This window comes from Mangifera indica, chromosome 17 (genome assembly GCF_011075055.1).
Source record: "Mangifera indica cultivar Alphonso chromosome 17, CATAS_Mindica_2.1, whole genome shotgun sequence".
NCBI lineage: Eukaryota > Viridiplantae > Streptophyta > Magnoliopsida > Sapindales > Anacardiaceae > Mangifera > Mangifera indica.
In genome coordinates this window covers 1,955,580-1,976,185 of record NC_058153.1, presented here as the reverse complement: position 1 = coordinate 1,976,185, position 20,606 = coordinate 1,955,580, and the positions used below count along the sequence as shown (strand labels likewise).

At 35.4% G+C, this 20,606-nt stretch overlaps 4 protein-coding genes across 5 annotated transcripts; 2 read left to right on the top strand and 2 right to left on the bottom strand.

Moving 5' to 3' along the window:
* Window positions 1–505: 505 nt before the first annotated feature.
* Window positions 506–5,615, top strand: LOC123200519 (ATP-dependent zinc metalloprotease FTSH 4, mitochondrial-like). Its single transcript, XM_044615707.1, has 7 exons — window positions 506–744; window positions 1,253–1,340; window positions 1,648–1,902; window positions 2,242–2,487; window positions 2,601–2,725; window positions 3,617–4,098; window positions 4,583–5,615. The coding sequence occupies exons 1-7, from the start codon at window positions 718–720 to the stop codon at window positions 5,469–5,471; spliced, it is 2,112 nt and encodes a 703-aa protein (XP_044471642.1). The 5' UTR covers window positions 506–717; the 3' UTR covers window positions 5,472–5,615.
* An 89-nt stretch (window positions 5,616–5,704) lies between these two features.
* On the bottom strand, window positions 5,705–8,553 carry LOC123200518 (UDP-sulfoquinovose synthase, chloroplastic-like). 2 transcript variants are annotated; one of them, XM_044615705.1, is made up of 3 exons: window positions 8,388–8,553; window positions 6,617–7,701; window positions 5,705–6,410 (listed from the first exon to the last, which is right to left on the bottom strand). In XM_044615705.1, exons 1-3 carry the CDS (start codon window positions 8,536–8,538, stop codon window positions 6,009–6,011), a joined length of 1,638 nt encoding a protein of 545 aa, XP_044471640.1. In that variant the 5' UTR covers window positions 8,539–8,553; the 3' UTR covers window positions 5,705–6,008. The 2 variants fall into 2 exon arrangements, with proteins under 2 accessions (XP_044471640.1, XP_044471641.1); XM_044615706.1 differs by having other exon boundaries at window positions 6,617–7,716; window positions 8,388–8,506.
* Window positions 8,554–10,753: 2,200 nt separating this feature from the next.
* On the top strand, window positions 10,754–13,204 carry LOC123201006 (acyl-lipid (9-3)-desaturase-like). Its single transcript, XM_044616448.1, has 2 exons — window positions 10,754–10,879; window positions 11,141–13,204. Exon 2 carries the CDS (start codon window positions 11,414–11,416, stop codon window positions 12,755–12,757), a length of 1,344 nt encoding a protein of 447 aa, XP_044472383.1. The 5' UTR covers window positions 10,754–10,879; window positions 11,141–11,413; the 3' UTR covers window positions 12,758–13,204.
* A 2,200-nt stretch (window positions 13,205–15,404) lies between these two features.
* On the bottom strand, window positions 15,405–16,542 carry LOC123200355 (NDR1/HIN1-like protein 13). Its single transcript, XM_044615525.1, has one exon. The coding sequence runs from the start codon at window positions 16,426–16,428 to the stop codon at window positions 15,667–15,669; it is 762 nt and encodes a 253-aa protein (XP_044471460.1). The 5' UTR covers window positions 16,429–16,542; the 3' UTR covers window positions 15,405–15,666.
* Between the last annotated feature and the right edge of the window lie 4,064 nt (window positions 16,543–20,606).

Genomic DNA, 20,606 nt, shown 5'->3' with positions numbered 1-20,606 from the left:
TAAGATTACGTAGATAATCTTTAAATACCTAAGATAAAAGTGATAATAAAATAATCTTCTAGATTATACGTTATATTACAATTAATAATAAAATATTACAAAAATATTTAATTATTGATAAATTAAATTAAATAACCTTAATAAAAAAATATAAATTACTAAAATAATTTTTATATATCGTGAATCAAATCCCTTTAAAGATGATATAATAATTAATCTCTCTGGGATAGTGTCAAAACATTTTTTCTTAATTAATACAGTTATAATAAAATTATGTGTATAAATAACGAAGTATCATTATAAGATTGAATATTATTATATTTTTAATTTTTAATTATCTAATTATATGATGATATATCATTATTTATATATAAAATTACGTACATCACATTACTCGTATAGTTATTTCTCCAAAGTCAAATTACGTTTGGGTGAACATTGTGATTTGTTAATTGTTTTTGGGGCAATTAGACATGACATAAACTCCGGTTACTCAACGGTTTCTTTATTTTTTTTTTCGCAAGCTCTTCTCGCCCGCCCTACCCATATTTCTCGCGTTTTCCCCAGTTTTCTTCCCAACCAAACACGCCCTTAAACGCACCCGCATGCACAACATACTTAATGCGAAACAACTTTTTTTTTTTAATCAAGTAAACGGAGAGGAGGAGAGAGAGTTATTTAATTAATATCATACGTATCGTGGTCTCTGAAGAGGGTATGGCTTTGAGGCGCTTAATCACATATGTAAGTTGTTTATATCCTCAGTTGATTTTTTTTTTCAAGTAATTATGGCTGATTATATAGCTATTATTTTATTTTTTAAATATATTATGATGACACAGTTTTCAAATTCGCGGGACTATAGAAGCCTTAAGTTTAATATTTCTGGGGTTTCGATTGGTTCAGGGAATAGCCAATTAGTAATTTTGGCTAATTTTGAATTAACCTGTATTTGATTTGTAACAGTTGGCATTGTTGATTAAGACGATAGCTCTGTGTTAAGGTAGGTAATGAAGCTAAATTAGGATTCTGAATCAAATTTTGACGTATTTTGGACAGGTTACGGAGATATTTAGTACATTTCACCTGAGATTGCTTCTTTATTTTATATGAATTAGCCTATGTTTGGCTAACTATTGTTAGAGTTGAATCTTGATTGAACTCATATTTCGCTGCTGATTTACTGATAGTTTTTGTTTTCCCGCTGCTTTTTCTTCTTTCATTTATTGAACTCCATATTTTGCTTCATTAGGCTTCTAAGCATCAATCAGAGTTGGGGCAGGCCAAAAATCTGTTTGTTAGAACTTATATTACAGTCAACAAGTTTGGAGGTGCTGGAGGTGTGCATTTTTATGTCATCCAGAAGTTATACATTTGTCTCACTTTTATTATTATTATTTTTTTCCTTCTAATATTTAACAGATTGTTGTTATTTGGTTAAGACTAACTTACTCATTTTTATCAAGTGTGGTGCTGTGTGATATAGTTGATAGTTCTCTGTTCTGCTTCTAACTATCTTAAAAGCACAATGAGTTGCTCCATCCTCTTTTTCACCTCTGATCTTTGCATAGGCATTAGACAACCAATCTTTTCTTTCCATCTTTGTTTGCAGTTATGAGAATACTTTCCTTTTCCTTCTTTCTACAGGTAGCAATGCTCAACGGAGATTTCGGTCAAATTTTGCTGGTGATTTTGGTCGTAGAATACGTGATGCAGAAGAAGCCAGTGAGGTTGCCCACCTTCAAGAACTTTACCGTCGAAATGATCCTGCAGCAGTGATTAGACTATTTGAAAGCCAACCATCATTACATTCTAACCAGTCAGCACTCTTGGAATATGTCAAGGCATTAGTTAAAGTTGACAGGCTGGATGGCAGTGAGCTGCTTAAGACATTGCAAAGAGGTGGGTGTGAAATATATTTTTTATTTAGAAATATACCACTATTTGGGCATTGCATATACTGATGGAGTGCAAAGATGGACAAAATGAAAATGAGATGTTTAAATCATTTTGCATTTTATTCTGTGTTTCACAGCGCATTCTCGATTCAGGTATGCATGTTGCCATGTGGGCATGCTGGTATTGTTTTTGAAAGATCGGCAAAATAGGCACCTACTAGTTTGAAATCTGGACTGATTTTTTTTTTTTTTAAAGATTTTGGAATGTGTTTTTGCTTTTTCACAGATGTTATATTTTTCTGGATTTTATTTGTTAAGCAAGAGAGTTATATCATATTTGCAGGTGTTACCAACTCAGCAAGAGAAGAAGAAAATATAGGAGCCTTTTCTGCTCTTAAGAATGTGGGAAAATCAACAAAAGATGGTGTTCTTGGAACTGCCAGTGTTCCTATACACATGGTAACAGCTGAAGGAGGGCACTTTAAAGAGAAATTGCGGGCCTTGTGGCGTACGATTTGCACAATTATAGCGGGTTTTATAGTGATTTCTGGTGTTGGAGTACTTACTGAGGATACAGGAATCGGTAAAGGTATCACTATATAATTTTTTAACTTTTGGTGTGACTTGGATATTGGTCACTGGGAAACTAAAAAATGAATTTAATGTGACAGTTTTTCTTATGTGTGATTCTCTATGTTATAGGACTTGGTTTGCATGAAGAAGTGCAGCCTAGCATGGAATCTAACACAAAGTTTAGTGATGTAAAGGGTGTTGATGAGGCAAAACAAGAACTCGAAGAAATTGTCAACTATCTTCGAGATCCAAAGTTAAATTATTAATAATCATCTCTCTGTGTATGCATGAGTGCATACAACTGTACTACTCCTAGTCTATCTCTCAATGTAAACATAAATTGTTCTGACATTGACACTTAATGGTTGTGCTAGCTGCAACTTGAAAGAGAAATTATGTTGGGTCTATACCCAAAGGTAGTGTATGATGTAGAGGGAGAGACTGAATCTTTCTCGATGAAGTTCCCAAACAGTCAAATTTGCTTCTTTTTCATTGGGCATCTTAGTGCAAACATATCTTATGCATGCCCCCTTGGCTTTTGTGTCAGTTTGGGTCTTAGACAAATTTGGCACGTTGTTATCTTCATGCAATCCATTCTAAGTAAATAGGTGCTTGCATTATTATAGCTGTGTACATGTCTAGAGGTCATCATGAAGTTAAGTTAGGCCCTTTGGTTGTTTTGGTTTTTTACTGTGCTAGCTTTGCTGCTTATTCTACTTATGTGGTCAATCTTTGATGGGCAGAGGTTTTATACTACTTTTATATTTGGTGGGTGAAATTTCACTGAAGTGAGTTTGTTTCTGTGTTGGAAATGCGATGCTTGTTTGTTATTATTTTGCTAAAAATAATTGTAAAACTCGGGTTTTTCTTAATATGTTGGATGCTGATAATACTTTTAAGTCATGTCATGCAACTGATCTTTCTTCAGCAATTGAGAGTATGGAAATTCTGTTTACATACCCTTCTCTCTTCTCTCAGTGGTATAACGATTTGAGTTCATAGAGTGGGTCTATAATCATTTATTGAGATGCAATATCTATGATATTGGTGATATAAAATGTTGGGCATTCCCTCTTTTAGTAAGTTTATTAACTCAATGGAAGGTTGATTTTGATTCTGTGAGTTTTTGACTTTCCTTGTTGCAGTGCTTCACTCGTTTAGGTGGTAAGCTCCCAAAAGGTGTTTTGCTTGTTGGTCCACCTGGCACTGGAAAAACCATGTTGGCAAGAGCTATTGCTGGAGAAGCTGGGGTGCCTTTCTTGTCATGCAGTGGCAGCGAGTTTGAAGAGATGTTTGTTGGCGTTGGAGCTCGGAGAGTGAGAGATCTCTTTTCTGCAGCAAAGAAATCGTCACCAGCTATAATATTTATTGATGAGATTGATGCTATAGGTGGAAGCCGTAATCCTAAGGACCAACAATTCATGAAGATGACTTTGAACCAATTGCTGGTGGAGCTGGATGGCTTTAAACAGAATGAAGGGATAATTGTAATTGCTGCAACTAATTTCCCAGAATCATTGGACAAGGCACTTGTAAGACCTGGACGATTTGATCGCCATGTTGTTGTTCCAAATCCAGATGTAGAAGGACGAAGGCAGATCATGGAATCACACATGTCGAAGGTTTTTTTTTTTTCTTTGGAAAAAAAACATTAAGATGCACTAGAAATCTGAACTTAAGTTTGACTATCACAGCTGCTCTGATCTGGGACAGTGCTTGTTTTGGGAATGTCTCACTGATGTCCTGTCATTAATTTTTTCCGAAATAGTGACCTCTTCCCCCTCTTTGTTTTTTTTTTACCAGCTGACATGGAATTAAACCATTACTAGAATCATGGTGATCAAATTAGGGCATGAAATTCATATAATGATAATTCTGTTTTTAGTGAGTATGCTTTGCTTATGCTTAGATTACGCTGTTTATCTTAACCCATGCCGCTTTGCGGTGGGTTTGTATGGGTAGGGGTGTTACAGACCAGAATATTAGCCTTCGTGGGATAGTTCTTCATTGGATGCACTATAAATTTTAACTCAGGCTAATACCTTCATTAGTTTTGAGTGATATTCTCTACCTATATACTCTAACTAAATATTTTCAAATTACAGGTCTTGAAGGGGGGATGATGTTGATCTGATGATCATTGCTAGAGGGACTTCGGGATTCTCGGGTGCTGATCTTGCAAACCTAGTCAATATTGCTGCACTGAAGGCTGCAATGGATGGTGCCAAAGCTGTGACAATGGCTGATCTGGAGTATGCAAAGGACAAGATCATGATGGGAAGTGAACGCAAGTCAGCTGTCATCTCTGATGAATCACGGAAACTTACAGCTTTCCATGAGGGTGGTCATGCTCTTGTGGCCATCCATACCGATGGGGCGCTTCCTGTTCACAAAGCAACCATAGTTCCCCGAGGAATGGCCCTTGGCATGGTTTCCCAATTGCCTGATAAGGATGAAACAAACATTTCCCGCAAGCAGATGCTTGCTCGGCTTGATGTTTGCATGGGGGGAAGGGTTGCAGAGGAACTCATCTTTGGAGAAAATGAAGTTACTTCAGGTGCATCTTCTGATCTACAGCAAGCAACTAAGCTTGCAAGAGAAATGGTTACAAAATATGGCATGAGTAAAGAAGTTGGTGTTGTCACTCACAATTACGATGACAATGGCAAGAGCATGAGCACAGAGACTAGGCTCCTTATTGAGGAAGAAGTGAAGTACTTTCTGGAAAGGGCTTATAACAATGCAAAAACTATTCTCACCAACCACAGCAAGGAGCTTCATGCACTTGCTAACGCATTACTTGAGCATGAGACACTTACCGGAAATCAGATCAAAAGTCTTCTTGCCCAAGTCAATTCACAGCAGCAGCAACCCCAGCAGATAGTTGGGCAGCAGAGCAGTTCACAATCCAACCCAGTACAACCTCCATCAACTCCTAATCCAGCTGCAGCTGCAACTGCTGTAGCTAACGCCAAAGGCATTGCGCCTGTGGGATCATAGTCTGGGAGAGGCTGGAAGGCCTACTATTTATTAATGTGCATAATTTAGTTACCAGCATATTTGTTTGACAACTGTAGTATAGTTGCTACTTTCTGATTAGCTGTAAAGCTCTTGTTTATTTTATTTCCTGATGGTTCCCTCTCAGTCCTTCCTATATTTTTAAGTCAAATGTCGAACAAAAACAAAATGCATGTTATCATAATTCATCACTTCAGATAATACTGCCCAACTGCTTGCTATAAAATATATTTGTATTGTTGCATTTATCTATAAATTAATCTCTGTAATGGCATAACATAAAAGTCCTATACAGATTCAAGTAGTAAATTCTGACAACGGAGATATGCGTTACTTGTACAGCTATAATTTTCTGTTTTACGGCCAGACAGTTTGCGTTCATAAACCCCTGATTGCAGCTAACCAATTACTCTTACAGACTACATATTTCAAAAACTGCAGCACTATCTATCAAACAAAAAGAGATGACACAATGAGGGCAACACAAACCTAATCGCGTCAAAATCCCCAATACTACTTCTAGACTGCAACAGTCTTTGGCTTCACCCCAATTTTTTTCCAATAAACACCGGGCATTATCTGTTTTGAGTCAACACAGTCCTTGAACTGAATAGCAAAGTTGAGCAACGAATCAAGAAGAGAGTCTGAAAGAAGGTGTGGTTTGAGTCCCAACTCAATGAGTTTAGTGTGCTTTGCATTGTAATAGTGCTCTTCTGCCTCTACCCTTGGGTTGGGCACAGATGTGGTTTGCACATCAAGCCCAAGTTTCTCTCCTGCTTTTGTAACAAGGGCAGCAAGTTGATTGACAGAAAACTGCTCAGTGAACTGATTGAACACCCTAAATTCGCCAGGTTTTGCCGGATTCGCAATGGCAAGTTCAACACACTGAACTGTGTCTCTTATATCAAGGTAGCCCCTAGTCTGAAATTAATTGGGTAAATAAATGTTACAAATAGACAAGGTAGCCACAGACAATTAATAAGCATGGCGAAGGAAAACTCAGCTATATTTAGAAATTTAGCAGAGAAATATGCAAGGTTTCTCCTCTCTATCTAGGAAGAGAAGTCAAAACAGATGACAAGATATAGCACAGCAATTCTATGGAATAAATGGCTAAAGGATCATACCTGGCCCCCTTTTCCATACACAGTTAGTGGATGACCTACAGCGGCCTGAACACAAAACCGATTTAATGCGGTCCCAAATACTGAATCATAATCAAGCCGATTGCAAAGTTCTTCATGCATCGCAGTCTCCTCAGTTCTCACCCCATAAACAACTCCTTGATTAAGATCAGTGGCTCTGATTCCCCAAGCCTTGCAAGTGAAGGCTATATTATGTGAGTCATGAACCTTACTCAGATGGTAGAATGAGCTTGCTTGCTTAGGATAAGGCAGAGTATCTGTTCTTCCATTATGAGTAATTGTTATATAACCCTCTTCAATATCAATGTTTGGTGTACCATATTCTCCCATTGTCCCAAGCTTCACTAAATGACACTGCTCCCTGAATTCCTTGATAGCAAAGAGAACATTCAGTGTTCCAATGACATTGTTATTCTGAGTAAAGACAGCTCTTGACCGGTCAATCATTGAATAAGGGGCAGATCGCTGCTCCCCAAAATGGACAACAGAATCAGGTTCAAATGACTTGAAGGTTTCTGATAAGAATTCAAAGTCACAAATGTCACCAATATAGAGTTCAATAGTTTTTCCAGTAAGAGATTTCCAAACACGGAGCCGGTTGTGGATGGAGGATATAGGAGTCAAGGAGTTGAGACCAAGTTGGTGGTCAAAAAGGCGCCGGATAAGACTGTCAACAATAGCAACCTCATAACCTTTATTGGAAAGATGAAGGGCAGTGGCCCATCCGCAGTAGCCATCTCCACCAATAACCATGACACGCTTTGGCTTGGCAGGATCATTGGATGATTGATGCAAAGCAGTGTATGATTGCGTTGGGGCTTCTTGTCTAAGAGTGGTGGAGGTTGCATAAACAGTGCAACTTCTTTGTGGACCTTTTCCTGGCAGCACGACCTGACACACCGGAGATTTGGAAGTTTTCACATTAAAAGAGGTACGGAATGCACCTGGACATTGGTTCAATGGTTGGAAGAAAGGTTTGCGAGAAGAAGGGATTTTGAAAGAGCATGAAGTAGAAAGCAAATGTGCCATGTTACTGTCTGGTTTCACCCAACAATTTTCACATACACCTGCAAGATATCAAACTGCTGAGCAAATTGAGTTTAAAGCTGTAGTAAACTATACTTCAATGAAGATCATCAAATTTCAGCTAATATATGCAGTAAAAGCAGGCATACTCAATATATTCAAAAACGAAAAATTCATCAACAAGAAGCCATGAATAAGACCTAAAATTATAGATTACAATTAGGGCAAGCAACATTTCCATGAGCTCAAAAGAACGAAAGCATAACTAGGACATCCCACTTTGGCAGACTTCAAAAGGTAACATTCTTTAAGATGCAGGAACATACGAAGTAACAGAGACAACAATAGAAGGACCGTATCTCTCAAACAAAGTCATGTAACACTTTGCACTTGCCATTGATCGTCTTCTCATATTCATAAAACTCTATGTTGTGTTAATAAATATACCCATAACAAAATTTGTAAGAGGAAGCGATTGGAGAATAGACAATATAACATAATTCTGAATTTCGTCTGTTGGTGCACCAAACGAGCACCAAAAAGAGATAACTTTAGTGTTCACGACAAAAAAAAAAAAAAACTTATAAATGACACATAACCAGTTCGATCTTAGCAGTTAAAAGCAATTGTTTATGCTATAAATCATTGACACAAGAAAGAAAAGCTCATACGAGTAAAAGGATGATAGAAAACACAAAGAAATAGTAAAACAGAGAGAATTGATTACCGAGATAGAAATGTGTAGTGAGGTGGAATCTTGAAATTGAGTTTACTGAAAATCGAGATGGAAAGGAAGACTGGAGTGGAAGGGTTTTGGGTTTCTTCCAAAGAGAAAGAAGTAGGTGTACTCGGTTTATCTGGAGATCATTTGCCAACATTCCATCATTGTTTTCTTTGGACCCGGATCACCGTGATACGGGTCAGCCCAATCTCCACTCCAAACAAATAACGTGAAATTGTGGACCGGTGCTTGTGAATTTTTTTAATCGATGAATGTGGGAAGAGGGCCTAGAGACGTGTGTAATTTGGGTCTAATTGTAAAATTGGATTAAATGACCCAAAATTATAATTTAATTTAATTTATAAAATAATTTAATTTGAATTGAAAAATTTTACAAAATGGTTGGCGATTTAGGTTATACGTTCCAAAACATCATAGCCAAAAGCCAACCTTAAAGTCTTGAACTCTTTGTCTTGTCTCTCAACTTACCGGAAGTTTGTTTTTCTTCTTTTTTTTCTTAGTTGTTTTCTATATATATAATTTTTTGTTGTTGTTTATTTGTACCAAGGCCACGGTGTTAACCCATCTCTCTGTTTCTTTTTCTTTTCATTACATGCAACTTTTAAGCTGAGTTGGTTTACCATTGATATATTTGACAAGAAAATGGAAAAGTGTCTCCAAGTTTTCTTTTATTTATTTTATTTTTTCTTGGACCAAAAATTGCGTTTTTTTTTCTTTTAATGAGAAATTATATTCGAATCCGATTGTTATTTTTAGATTAAACTAATCATATCGAATAAAATAAATTTTACAATCATTAAACTGTAAATCAAAAATTTAATTTTAATATATAAAAAAAATCTTAAATCTATATTTTTTTTTATATATAAATCTTCACCATTTGTCACTAAAAGTACTCTTTTTGGAGGGGAGACTCTTGATTGAACTGCGTTATCAAATGGTGACAAATGGTGTTGTGACCATTTCCTAGAGATCTCCTTCTGGGAAGACGAACCCTGATGAAGTTCTTCATCTCCCAAGACATCTTCGATGTTGATCGGACCTCCAAATAGGAGGAAAGAGATCGTCGAAAAGAGAGGATGCTTCAGGAAGGAGAGGTTGTCGGTAATAGAGTCGGAGATTTCAAAACGAAACCCTAGGGTGAAACTGTCATTTTTTAAAACTTAGACTGGGGAAAAATTTTAGTTTTTAAAGTTTAGGGGGTAAAAAGAGATAAAATTTTCAGACGTTAGAGTTCTGTTAAATTTAACTGGTCATTGGTGGATGTTTGATGTTTCTATAGTTAAAGGGGGATATTTGAGAAAATATCAAACCTTGGGTGGGAAATAGTCGTTTGGCCTATTAAATAACTAATTTTGTAGTATGTATTTTTTCCATTAAGAGAGTTAGGATTTTTTTTGTAAAAAATGTTATTTGTGTAAAAAAAATGTTTTCAAGGCCAAATGTGAAAAAAATATTAATCACTATTAAGTAACGGTGGATTCGAATTAAACCCTAGAACTGGGTTCGATTAAGGTGGTAAATAGTAATACTAAAGAAGGAGAAGAGTCTGAATATACAATTTCCTAGGAAAAAACCTTCTTTGAATTTTTTATCTCCTACCCATGATTTTAAATTTAAAGGAATGAATCTATGTTTATACTAATAACATTATATTTATATGGATGGATAACCATTAGACAGATTTTGTAACATGAGATTCAATTAAAGACTTCTTTTTTTATAATTGTCGAATGATGTTCTTCAAATTTAAACTTACTTGATTGTTGGTCATTAATCACTGGTTGATAGTATATAAATCTTTAGCACTTTGAACTACAATATTAACTAATGTTAGTTACATCTAATTCTATTTAGAAGGTTGACCTCAATCTTCCCGTGTCTCTAAGCATAACAAAAAAAATAATAATAATAAAAATATGTGTATCTATTTTAAATATATAAATAGATATATATTTTTATGTGTTATCATGTAATTAAATAATTTTAAATTAATAATAATAAAATAATATTCAACCACATGATGATATATATAAACGTGTATCTATTTATATACTTACAACAGGTGTTCATTAAAAAAACCAGTGATGGGTGTTCAATTTAAACCCCCAACTTTATTATGGATCGTTTCTTACTTTTATTACGTTTATAGCATGTGACGTGATTCATGTGAAGGTTATATTTTGGTATCAATGGAGTAAAATATAGCTAATTCCAGGTGGGATTTCTGGGCGTTTAAGTAATTAAATTGATGTTGATTTGTTTAGAACAGAGCTAGCCCGTTCGTTTCCTGTTATTGTCAATTAAAGTTTAAACAATACGAGGTCCACGCCACTCTGGCCTTCGTTCTCACCTAATTTTTCCTCTTTCTTTTTCCATGGTTAAAGCATAACCAAAACTACCAGTCATGTGCAGTCAAATATTGTTTGCAGCCTCATATCTCTCCAACCCACTTGCTTTTGTTTCAAGAAGGACGTGTAAGTTTGTTTTCCTCTCATTTCTTATCTCTTATCTCCAGTCTTAGCTTTACCCTCGTGAGGATGATTTCTAACTTGTTACCATTAGTGCAATAACTTAGACAGCTTACATTTTTTTAAGAACAAATCTGAAAGATTTAATCTTTAGCAAGTTTTGATTAACAAAATCAAAATATTGAGAAGGGTCAAAGTTTATACATGTAATGTAATGTAAATTGCTAATTGGGTGTTATTATCTGGCATTTGTGGTTACCCTTTCAGCCAAGGAAGATTCGTTTTTTGATTGTATATGCTAAGCTGTGGCCCTTCTTCTTCAATTTGCTTTTTCTGTAATGCCCCACCACACCATCACAGCCCTGAGCAACCAATCACCAATAAGATCTCTCTGAAGAGACTTCCTCATATGCCCATCCAAGGGAGTTCGCTTCTTTCTTGCTCTCATGCCATAATTTTTTCAAATATAAGAGACAGAGAGAAAAGGGTACTCTTTTCTCAGATCTCTCTTTTCTTTTTCACTTCCACATTCCTGACTCAATGGCTGATTCAAAGAAGTACATTTCTGAAGAAGACCTTAAGACTCACAACAAGCCTGGCGATCTCTGGATCTCAGTACAAGGCAAGATCTATGATGTTTCACAATGGACCAAAGATCACCCTGGTGGTGCGCTTCCACTCCTCATTCTTGCTGGTCAAGATGTTACTGACGCGTTTCTTGCTTACCATCCAGGCTTTGCCTGGCAATATCTTGACAAATTATTCACTGGTTATTATCTTGAGGACTGCTCAGTCTCTGAGGTTTCCAAAGATTATAGAAAGCTTGCGACTGAGTTTTCAAAAATGGGGTTGTTTGAAAAGAATGGACATGTTGTGCTATATACACTCTGTTTTGTGGCAATGCTCTTTGCTGTCAGTGTTTATGGTGTTTTCTGCTCTGATAGTACATGGGTACATCTATGTTCTGGTGGGTTAATGGGCTTTTTGTGGATTCAAAGTGGATGGATTGGCCATGATTCTGGCCATTACAAGATCACCAAAAGTCCAAGATTCAATCGTTTTATGCAGGTTTTAACAGGGAATTGCCTTGCAGGGATAAGTATTGAGTGGTGGAAGTGGAACCATAATACCCATCACATAGCCTGCAATAGCCTCGACTTTGACCCAGATCTTCAGCACATCCCTATGTTTGCGGTATCCTCAAAACTTTTTGACTCAATTTGGTCATGTTGTTATGATAGGAAGATCAAATTTGATTCTGTTGCTAGATTCTTGGTTAGTTACCAGCATTGGACATTTTATCCTGTCATGTGTTTTGCTAGAATCAATCTGTTTGCCCAATCTTTTTTATTGCTGTTGTCTAAGAGGAATGTGCCCAATCGGCTTCAGGAATTTTTGGGGCTTCTTGTATTTTGGATTTGGTATCCCTTTCTAGTTTCCTGCTTGCCCAATTGGGGGGAAAGAGTAATGTTTGTTGTTGCTAGTTTTGCTGTCACTGGAATTCAACATGTTCAGTTCTGTTTGAATCATTTCTCCACAAGTGTATATGTTGGTCCACCTGAAGCAAATGACTGGTTCGGGAAGCAGACAAGCGGCACACTTAATATAAATTGTTCATCTTGGATGGACTGGTTTCATGGAGGATTACAGTTCCAGATTGAGCACCATTTGTTTCCTCGATTGCCTCGATGCCATCTCAGGAAAATTTCACCCTTTGTTATGGACCTCTGCAAGAAGCATAATTTGCCATACAATATTGCCTCATTCTGGAAGGCCAATTCGATGACAATAAACACTCTTCGGGCTGCAGCCTTGCAGGCTCGCGACCTGGCCAATCCTGTTCCGAAGAATCTGGTGTGGGAAGCTGTCAACACTCATGGATAAGATGAAAACATAGTGAAGCTTTCAGTGTTTGCAGGCTTTGACTGGGGGTCTGATAACTTCATTTTGTTGATATCTGGGGGTGCACAATCTTGGTGTCAATGAAAAAATAAGATCATTATTGCTTGGAGGCTTCAATTAAAATTTGTTAGAGCTGCATTTTATGGGATGAGCTCATGCTTTTCATAGATTATATTTCAATGCTTTACACTGATTTTCCTGATGGGCTGATATGGTTGGTTCTGCCTCCTGTTTGTGCTGAATAATGCAGCTAAGGAATTAGTGTTTGGTTTTGATAGCTTAGTTTGCCAGTATAAGGACTTGTATCTTTCTCCATAGATTCACCAGATTATGTTTGCTATTTCATTCTTGTCAAAACCAATGGACCTAACATTTTATGGCTTTGATTTCGGATAAATATGCAATTACGAATTTCAGCTTTCCTGTTTACATGCTTTTAAGAATGTTGTTAAAGGTGAAGGTGGTGAACTCATAAGAGATTTTGACCCATCTTCTGCAACTGTCTTTGTCTTTAATCACTTAGCACATCTAATCATGCAGTTAAGCTTCAATTTTCCTTCTGGGGTATTTGAGCTTTGAAATCACTGCCCTCAATTTCGTTGCTATCTAGCGAAGTTAATTAACGGCTGTTTCAGACAAAGAAGGAGAAGGATCCGAAGAAAGATTATTCATGAATGAATTGGGCCATCATTTGAACCTTTTGTCCTAGTATCTTCAATAATCCTATTTACCAAGCTCATCTTGGGATGATCTTTTGGTAATGGAGCTAAGCAGAGCAACCTGCAAAAGAACTCGCATTTTCTGCTCCCTCTCTTTTGTCTCTTATTAACAAGTAATCAAACACCTCCATGAAATCTATTCTGCTGCAGTCCTTTGCACTGCCACGCTTGAGGAGTGGATGGTGCAAATCCGAGCCTAAAAGGAGCCGGTCGTCCCCCCACCCTTTGTGGTGGTGTGCTATAACTCAACCAAACGGGGGCTTCCAGAAAAAGGCGGATTCATGGGGCTACGGGCACTGGATTCAGGGGCTGTCAGCACGGTCATGTACCTTGATATGTCAGGGGTGGATGGTGTAAATCTGGGCCCAAAAGGAGCCGGACATCCCCCACCCTATGTGGCATGTGCAATAAGTCACAAAATTTGGCCAAAACAGGAGGTTTTTGGAAAAAGGGCAGATTCAGGAGGTTGCCGGCATTGGATTCGAGGGCCATCAACATGGTCAACATCTCCAACAATACCACCCGAAGCTATAAACATGACATTTCTGCGTATATTTTCTTTGGCTACAGCTGCTGCCGTTGTTAGGCTTCAGCTCTGGGGCTTTATAGGCATTGTTTATGAGAAAGGGTGTATGCAAAAGATGGTAGACACCAATATTAGAAATACATGCATTGCCTAGTCGCTCAACGACAATATTAGATGATGAGAGATGCCCATGAAAAAGCTTGACTTTGTCGTAACCACGGAGAAAAACCAAGCCATAACCGCAAGGCCCACCAGAGGTTGAAGTCCAACCAAAGGCAACAATCAACAGTTTCATTGGCCAAGTCTCACTGCATCGACTGAAATAGAATAATCAAGATTACTAGATACTAAAAAAAGGTTTATAATAATAAATTGAGGGAAGAAGAAGTCGGTGTTCTGTAAAGAGTCTGGCAAAATTCCAACTGCCCTTGTCGAAGCAGACCAAGAAGACATGGAAACCACGTGCACCCGAATTTGACAGCATTAATAATAATGGACCCGTGTTCACATCAACCAACTCAAGCCAGAAGAAGGGCAAACAACTTTGCTTTCAGATTGATTTCATAACGTTGCTCTGCCTACCCATAATTATGGTTCCATTAGAGGAAAGCTTATTTGAGTCTTAAAATAAGCTCTATTGAATAGCTTTAGAATGAGATCCGTTCAAATGAGTTTAAATACGATAGTTTAATATTATTAAGTCTAAGTTTAATAAGTATTCGATTTATCAAATTTATAAATTTAATTTAAATAAACTAAAATTATATCATTTTGATATATATATATATATATATTAAAATAATATCGTTTTAATCATGTTTTATTCAGTTACAGTATCAACTCAAAACATAGTTTAATTCGATATTATACCCATAATTATCAATATCTTATAATACGTTATAATACAAATAAAAAACGATATGTATCATAAGATATATTAAATTAATATGATACAATAAACGTATCTTATGATATGCTATATAGTACCGATATAGATTAATACATTTTTTAAAGAAAATGATGATAAAATAAAAAAAAATATAAAAAATCTTAAATTTTAAAAAATGTTTGTAATATTTTATAAAATAATGTTGTGTTAACTAAATTTTTTATTATTTTATTTTTTAAAAACTGTATCATATAACATAATACAATATTCGATATACGTTATGAAAATTATATTTTTAATATACGATATGATACGTAATTTGACTATCATGAGTGTAAATTAAATTTGAGCTCGTATTCTTTTAAATGAATCAAATTTGATCAACTTTAAGAGAAACTCGATGAATTTGAACTTATGTTCGAACTCAACTTCTCTTAAATCAAGTTAAATTCGAATTAATCTAAACTTAAACTTTCTTAGACTCTGCTCGAATCCTGCCAACCAATCCATAACATTGCTTTCACACTATTATTATTATAAAAAAAAAAAATAACATGAAAAATATTTTCAAAATTACACTGCTAAACCGAAAAATCAAATAAATGAAACAACTTCATCTCCTGTTCATTCCTTTCAACACTCTTCAACAATTGATGAACTTCCCATTTGGAAAACATTAGAAAATATTTTATATATTTTCATTTTTCCTCCTCAAAACCCAACCAAACACTGATAAGTAGTAACCATAATAACTAGACTAGAATGTCCATTTCCAGATCTTGATCCGAAGATCAACCTTACACTTAGATTTATCAGTGGTAGCCACCGACGGCGACTTACCTTTCGGTACTACGACCCCTTTGAACTCTTCGCACGTAACTCTGATTCCAATCTTCTTGCTTTTCAGCTTCCCGGCTTTAACTTTCACTTTAGTGTCCAGCACAATTTTCAGAGGAACCCCAGTTTTTTTCTTCAGATCCGATTTCAATGAAGTTACAGAATCCGTGTCAAGCTCGTTCGACCCAGATGCTATGACGTTCTTAAAAACGGTCTGGTTTTTAGTTGGGGAAGTGAAAGCGGGTATAGTGCCGTTACCCAAGAGGACATCGTTGGATGAAAAAATGGAGATATCAAATGGTTGATAAAAGTAAGTGAGATGAGAGTTGGGGTTTTTGGAGGTGACAGTGAAGTTGAAGAGAGCAGAGAGATGATTAGACGAGGAGTCGGCAGAGGTGGTGAGTTTGAGTCGGTGGATACGAAGCGAAGGGATGGAGAAAGCAGGGCGGTGAGGGCGGTAGAGGACGTAAAGAGCAGTGGCCGCAATGGCGAAAATTAAGACAAGGATGAGGACGATGAGGCCGGTCCAAAAGAAGCAACAACAACAGTAGTTGCGGTCGGTACGGTGGCGTCGGTGATGGGGTTGAGGACGGTAGGGAGGGCGAAGGGGTGGCTTGGCAGGGGGTGCAGTGGTGCCATTGGTAGCGGCGGGTTTTGAAGAAGGGAAAACTCTGTCAGACATTAGCGTTTGGGATGAATTTAGGAAGTAGAGAAGATATGGAGAAAGAGAAAGATTGTGAATTGTATGTAAAGAGAGGAAGTGGGAGAGAGGTAATCGTCGCCACCCAAAAGGATGCCTACACCGCACCAAATTGGGATCTCTTGTTTCACTCTTTCAATATTAGTATTTGTGTTGTACAAGTAATTAAACTTTCACAGTGATGAGTCAATCTAATATCATAAGTAAACTTGAATTGCTGTGATTACTGTATTATTATTTTTAATTAAAAACCAAATTAAATTCAAATTTAATCATTCTCAAACTTAACTGGCTTCTACTGGAATCCAAGCCTAGTCATAACTGGATGCTAGCTTTTACGCCGAGCTTCAATGTGAGTCTCATCTCACTGCATCCAACAAGCACTTAATTCTTGTCCGACCAGGTGGGCTCTACAGATCAGATGGTTGGGAATTTTTTAATATTTTAGAATTTTGATTAATACACAGATTTTAACCGAGTAAACCGCCTGATAATGCTAAACTTTTGGTAAAATAAATTCATTTATATTGTTTTTATATCATTATTTTTTAAAATATATTAATTCATACCAATAATATATATTATATTATATTATATGATATATTTATTATATTATATTAATTTAATATATATTATTTTATATTATATATTATAAAAATCATAATTATAAACATAAATACGCAACCGGAGATTGTTGGTTGTAGTTTGATTTCATTTCATTTCATGACAGGCAAGGCTGCAGGTTGTTGGTCAAGAAAATTGGTTAAGGAATCCAAGTCGCCAGGTCACTAACTTCAACTTAAATCTTAAGTCAAAATTTATGGACTAATTCCGCTTTCGATCTTCTTTCCTTTATCTTAATTAATTATGATTAATTGTTGTTCAGAATTAAGCTCAAACCCCCTCCGACATTGCAAGTTGATAGTTTGTAGAGAAATGAAGCCCCCCCTCATGCATAGGGTACACCGACACCCCGGTTACGTGGGCAAGTTCACCTTTCCAGAATTACGTTGTACATAACACCCAGATATAAAACGGTGGATATATTTGATTTAGATAATGTTTTTTTTTTATTAAATATAAAATGTTATTATAAATATAAATTATTGGATATAAATTATTATTATATTTGATAAAAAATGATAAATATAAAAAAATTATTATATTTAGTTGAATACTAAAATATTATTTTATTTAAATATTTTTAAGTATAATTATATTAAAACATATTCATATTATTTGTTATATTAATTAAATTCATATTAAAAAATTTATTTCATTTTTAAAACCAAATCAAATTCGAATTAGGAAGTATTCGGTTTAATTCAACTTAAATTTAGTTTAAACCGGTGATTCACATTCGTGGATTAGTTTGATTTGAATTTATAATCTAAATTGATGGTTCGAACTTGTGACTCAATTCTTTTCAAATTTATAGTTTGAATAAATGGGTTTAATTTATTATTTGGGAAAAATGATACTGTTTGTTAATAAACCATGAACTAGAACTACGAATTCAAACTATTAATTTGAATTATAAATTTGAGTCAAACTAAGTTAAATAATTTTTTATTTAAACTGCCTTTAATTTTGGTTCTATGAACTTGAATTAAATCATTTTCTATTCAAATTAAACTTAAAGTTAACAAATATTTGAACTCAGCACGGTGTTGATACAAACAAAATGTCCACTGTTATAGTTAAGATCGGTTTTCGTCATTCACTCCATCTTCGTTCCTCAGCTGCTGCTTACATATCGATTTGTACGAATGCACACTGAAACTGATTTACAGTCATTTTACATTTTGCTTACCTGGTGAAAAGCTTGAATCGATTGTGATGACATTTACATCATAAATGATTACAGTGGAACACAGCATGTTTTAGCGATGCCATGGAAATGCTCTTGCATGTGATAAAGCGTTGCTTTTCATAGTTGACAGGAGTAAAATTATCCAGACCAAACAGCATACATGTGAAGTCAGGCTATGTAGAAAAGTTTGACATAAATATGGCATTTAAAATTTATACTTTTTTGTTCTCATTCTTCCCTCGGATGCCTAGATGATTATAGAAATTGAAAATTCTTACTGTAAATTTCAAGCACCATTGCACCCCCGTGCAATGTTTGGACCAACACCATAGGGTGAGCATTGGGCATCAACACATGGAGCATAAGGTTCATGGCCTTGAACACATCAATGTTCATGGCCTGTGCTCTGCTTTCATACTTCAAACATATATACCAATAGCTCAACTGTAAAGATTTTGTCGGTTTTGAACACATAATTCGTTGTAATTTCTCAACTGTATTTTTCATGGATGCTCTTTAGAGTCACCTAATCTGTTATAATCCCCAGAACAAAAAGAATAAAGAGAATCCTTCACTTCTTCTCTAAGGCATAAAGAAGCAGACACATGAAACAGACAAGTATAAAACAAAAACACTTGTAAATAAAATGACATCTAGATTCTAGAAAATATTTGCTTCAGATAGTTTAAAACTGAACTGAGATTCTAAAATACCTTTGAGATCTTGTATTTCTAAACATGAACATGACTGAAAGCAGTGCAGGGACATCTGCCAAGCAAAAAAGCCCATCATGATATTTTGAAAAGTAGAAGGGGTATTGGTTAAGGCTGAAAGGGCTGACCACAAATTCAAAATGCCCATCAAGAGTCTTTAACGTAGTCTTATCCATTGAACTGGGATGCATTCTGATCAACCTTAGAAAAGATTTCTGCATCTCCCAACTTAACCTCCAAGTAATATCCTTATTCTTCACCAGCATTTTAAAGCTAGAATAATGGTTGTTGCTTGCTTGAATAACCCCCTGACTCTAACATCTCCTTGGTCATTATCTTAATGATGTCTTTTTGTAAATGCCCATATATGATCTGCTGGTCCTGCTTTCTTAGAGGGGGAAGCTCCTTAGGCGCTTGAAAAATGTCCCTAAATTGATCTAGTAGTACTTTGAATTCATCCCATTATTTGGACATGTCCCTTTGTGTCATGTGAAGGCCTCCCCTTGACATCCTTGCACTAACAAATGTATGCAAGCCAGTTAGTCATCCTTCATCAGCAACTTATGGAGGTAAGTGTTATTTATAACAAACACATCTTCCTTCTTATTGCCATACAAGCCACACTGTAGTCCTCCAACTATAAATTTCATCTTAACAAAACAAAGCCACTTACTCCTAGGCTTATCAAAATGTAAAGTTTCCTTTATTCAATTGACCTGCTTGCTTGCTACACTTTGCAACCCGTTATCTGTCTAATCTTTATTATTACTCGCTTCCGGCCAGATCTTAAATCAACTCCGAATCGACTGGCTTCTCCCTCCCTTCTCGCTTCCGTCTGCATCAAACACCGTTTCTCTTTACTTTCTCCAGTAACTTTTCTTTTGTCTATGTAAAACTACTCAACGTCTCGATGAGTTTTGGCTCTCCGAGTCTGCATTTCTTCTTTTATTTTTTCTTCGCTTTCGTCAGACTCCAATGTCCTTTATACTCCGGCATGTTGGGCTCGATGATGTATACGATGTCATTACTTTTTATGCCAAAGTTTAATCCATCTTCAAATAGCTACGGTAAGTTTTGAAAATTTAAATATTTATTTATTATTTAATTTATATCAAATTTTTAATTAATTATACTAGTAAAATTATTATTTTATTATTAATATTAAAATAAATAAAATTATATCTCATTATACTATCTTAATTTTAAAAAAATAATTTTCATACATAAAAATTTGAAAAAAATAAAAAAAAGTTATTAATAGATAATTAAAATGACAAGAAAGAGATTTTAAATATGACAAAAGAATGAGAGAGATTTTAAATACGAGAGTATAAAGTAAAATTATTTTTGTCACTTTTGATAATATTTTAAAATTAAAATTTTAAATTACTTATAATATAATTATCATAAAACTAATTATTGAATACAAAGTTTTATTTATTTAATATATTTAGATAAATAAATATATAGAGAGAGAACACAAGTAAAGCATCATATGTTATTTTAATATATTTTAAATTACTTAATACTGATACTCAATGCTTAGACCACAACACTACAATAGCTATAATCTTTATTTGTTTCTTCCCAAAGTTCCAACTAAACTAATAAAATAATAAAATTATATGTGTTTA

What these genes read in the sequence shown, in the direction of transcription:
- LOC123200519 (XM_044615707.1), top strand. Translation starts at nt 718, where the DNA reads ATGGCTTTGAGGCGCTTAATCACATAT. An exon ending in GCTTAAGACATTGCAAAGAG is followed by an intron (nt 1,903 to 2,241) that starts GTGGGTGTGAAA and finishes TCATATTTGCAG; the next exon opens with GTGTTACCAACTCAGCAAGA. An exon ending in GGATACAGGAATCGGTAAAG is followed by an intron (nt 2,488 to 2,600) that starts GTATCACTATAT and finishes TCTATGTTATAG; the next exon opens with GACTTGGTTTGCATGAAGAA.
- LOC123200518 (XM_044615705.1), bottom strand. Translation starts at nt 8,538, where the DNA reads ATGTTGGCAAATGATCTCCAGATAAACCGAGTACACCTACTTCTTTCT. An exon ending in CACTACACATTTCTATCTCG is followed by an intron (nt 7,702 to 8,387) that starts GTAATCAATTCT and finishes GATATCTTGCAG; the next exon opens with GTGTATGTGAAAATTGTTGG. An exon ending in TGTATGGAAAAGGGGGCCAG is followed by an intron (nt 6,411 to 6,616) that starts GTATGATCCTTT and finishes AATTAATTTCAG; the next exon opens with ACTAGGGGCTACCTTGATAT.
- LOC123201006 (XM_044616448.1), top strand. Translation starts at nt 11,414, where the DNA reads ATGGCTGATTCAAAGAAGTACATTTCTGAAGAAGACCTTAAGACTCAC.
- LOC123200355 (XM_044615525.1), bottom strand. Translation starts at nt 16,428, where the DNA reads ATGTCTGACAGAGTTTTCCCTTCTTCAAAACCCGCCGCTACCAATGGC.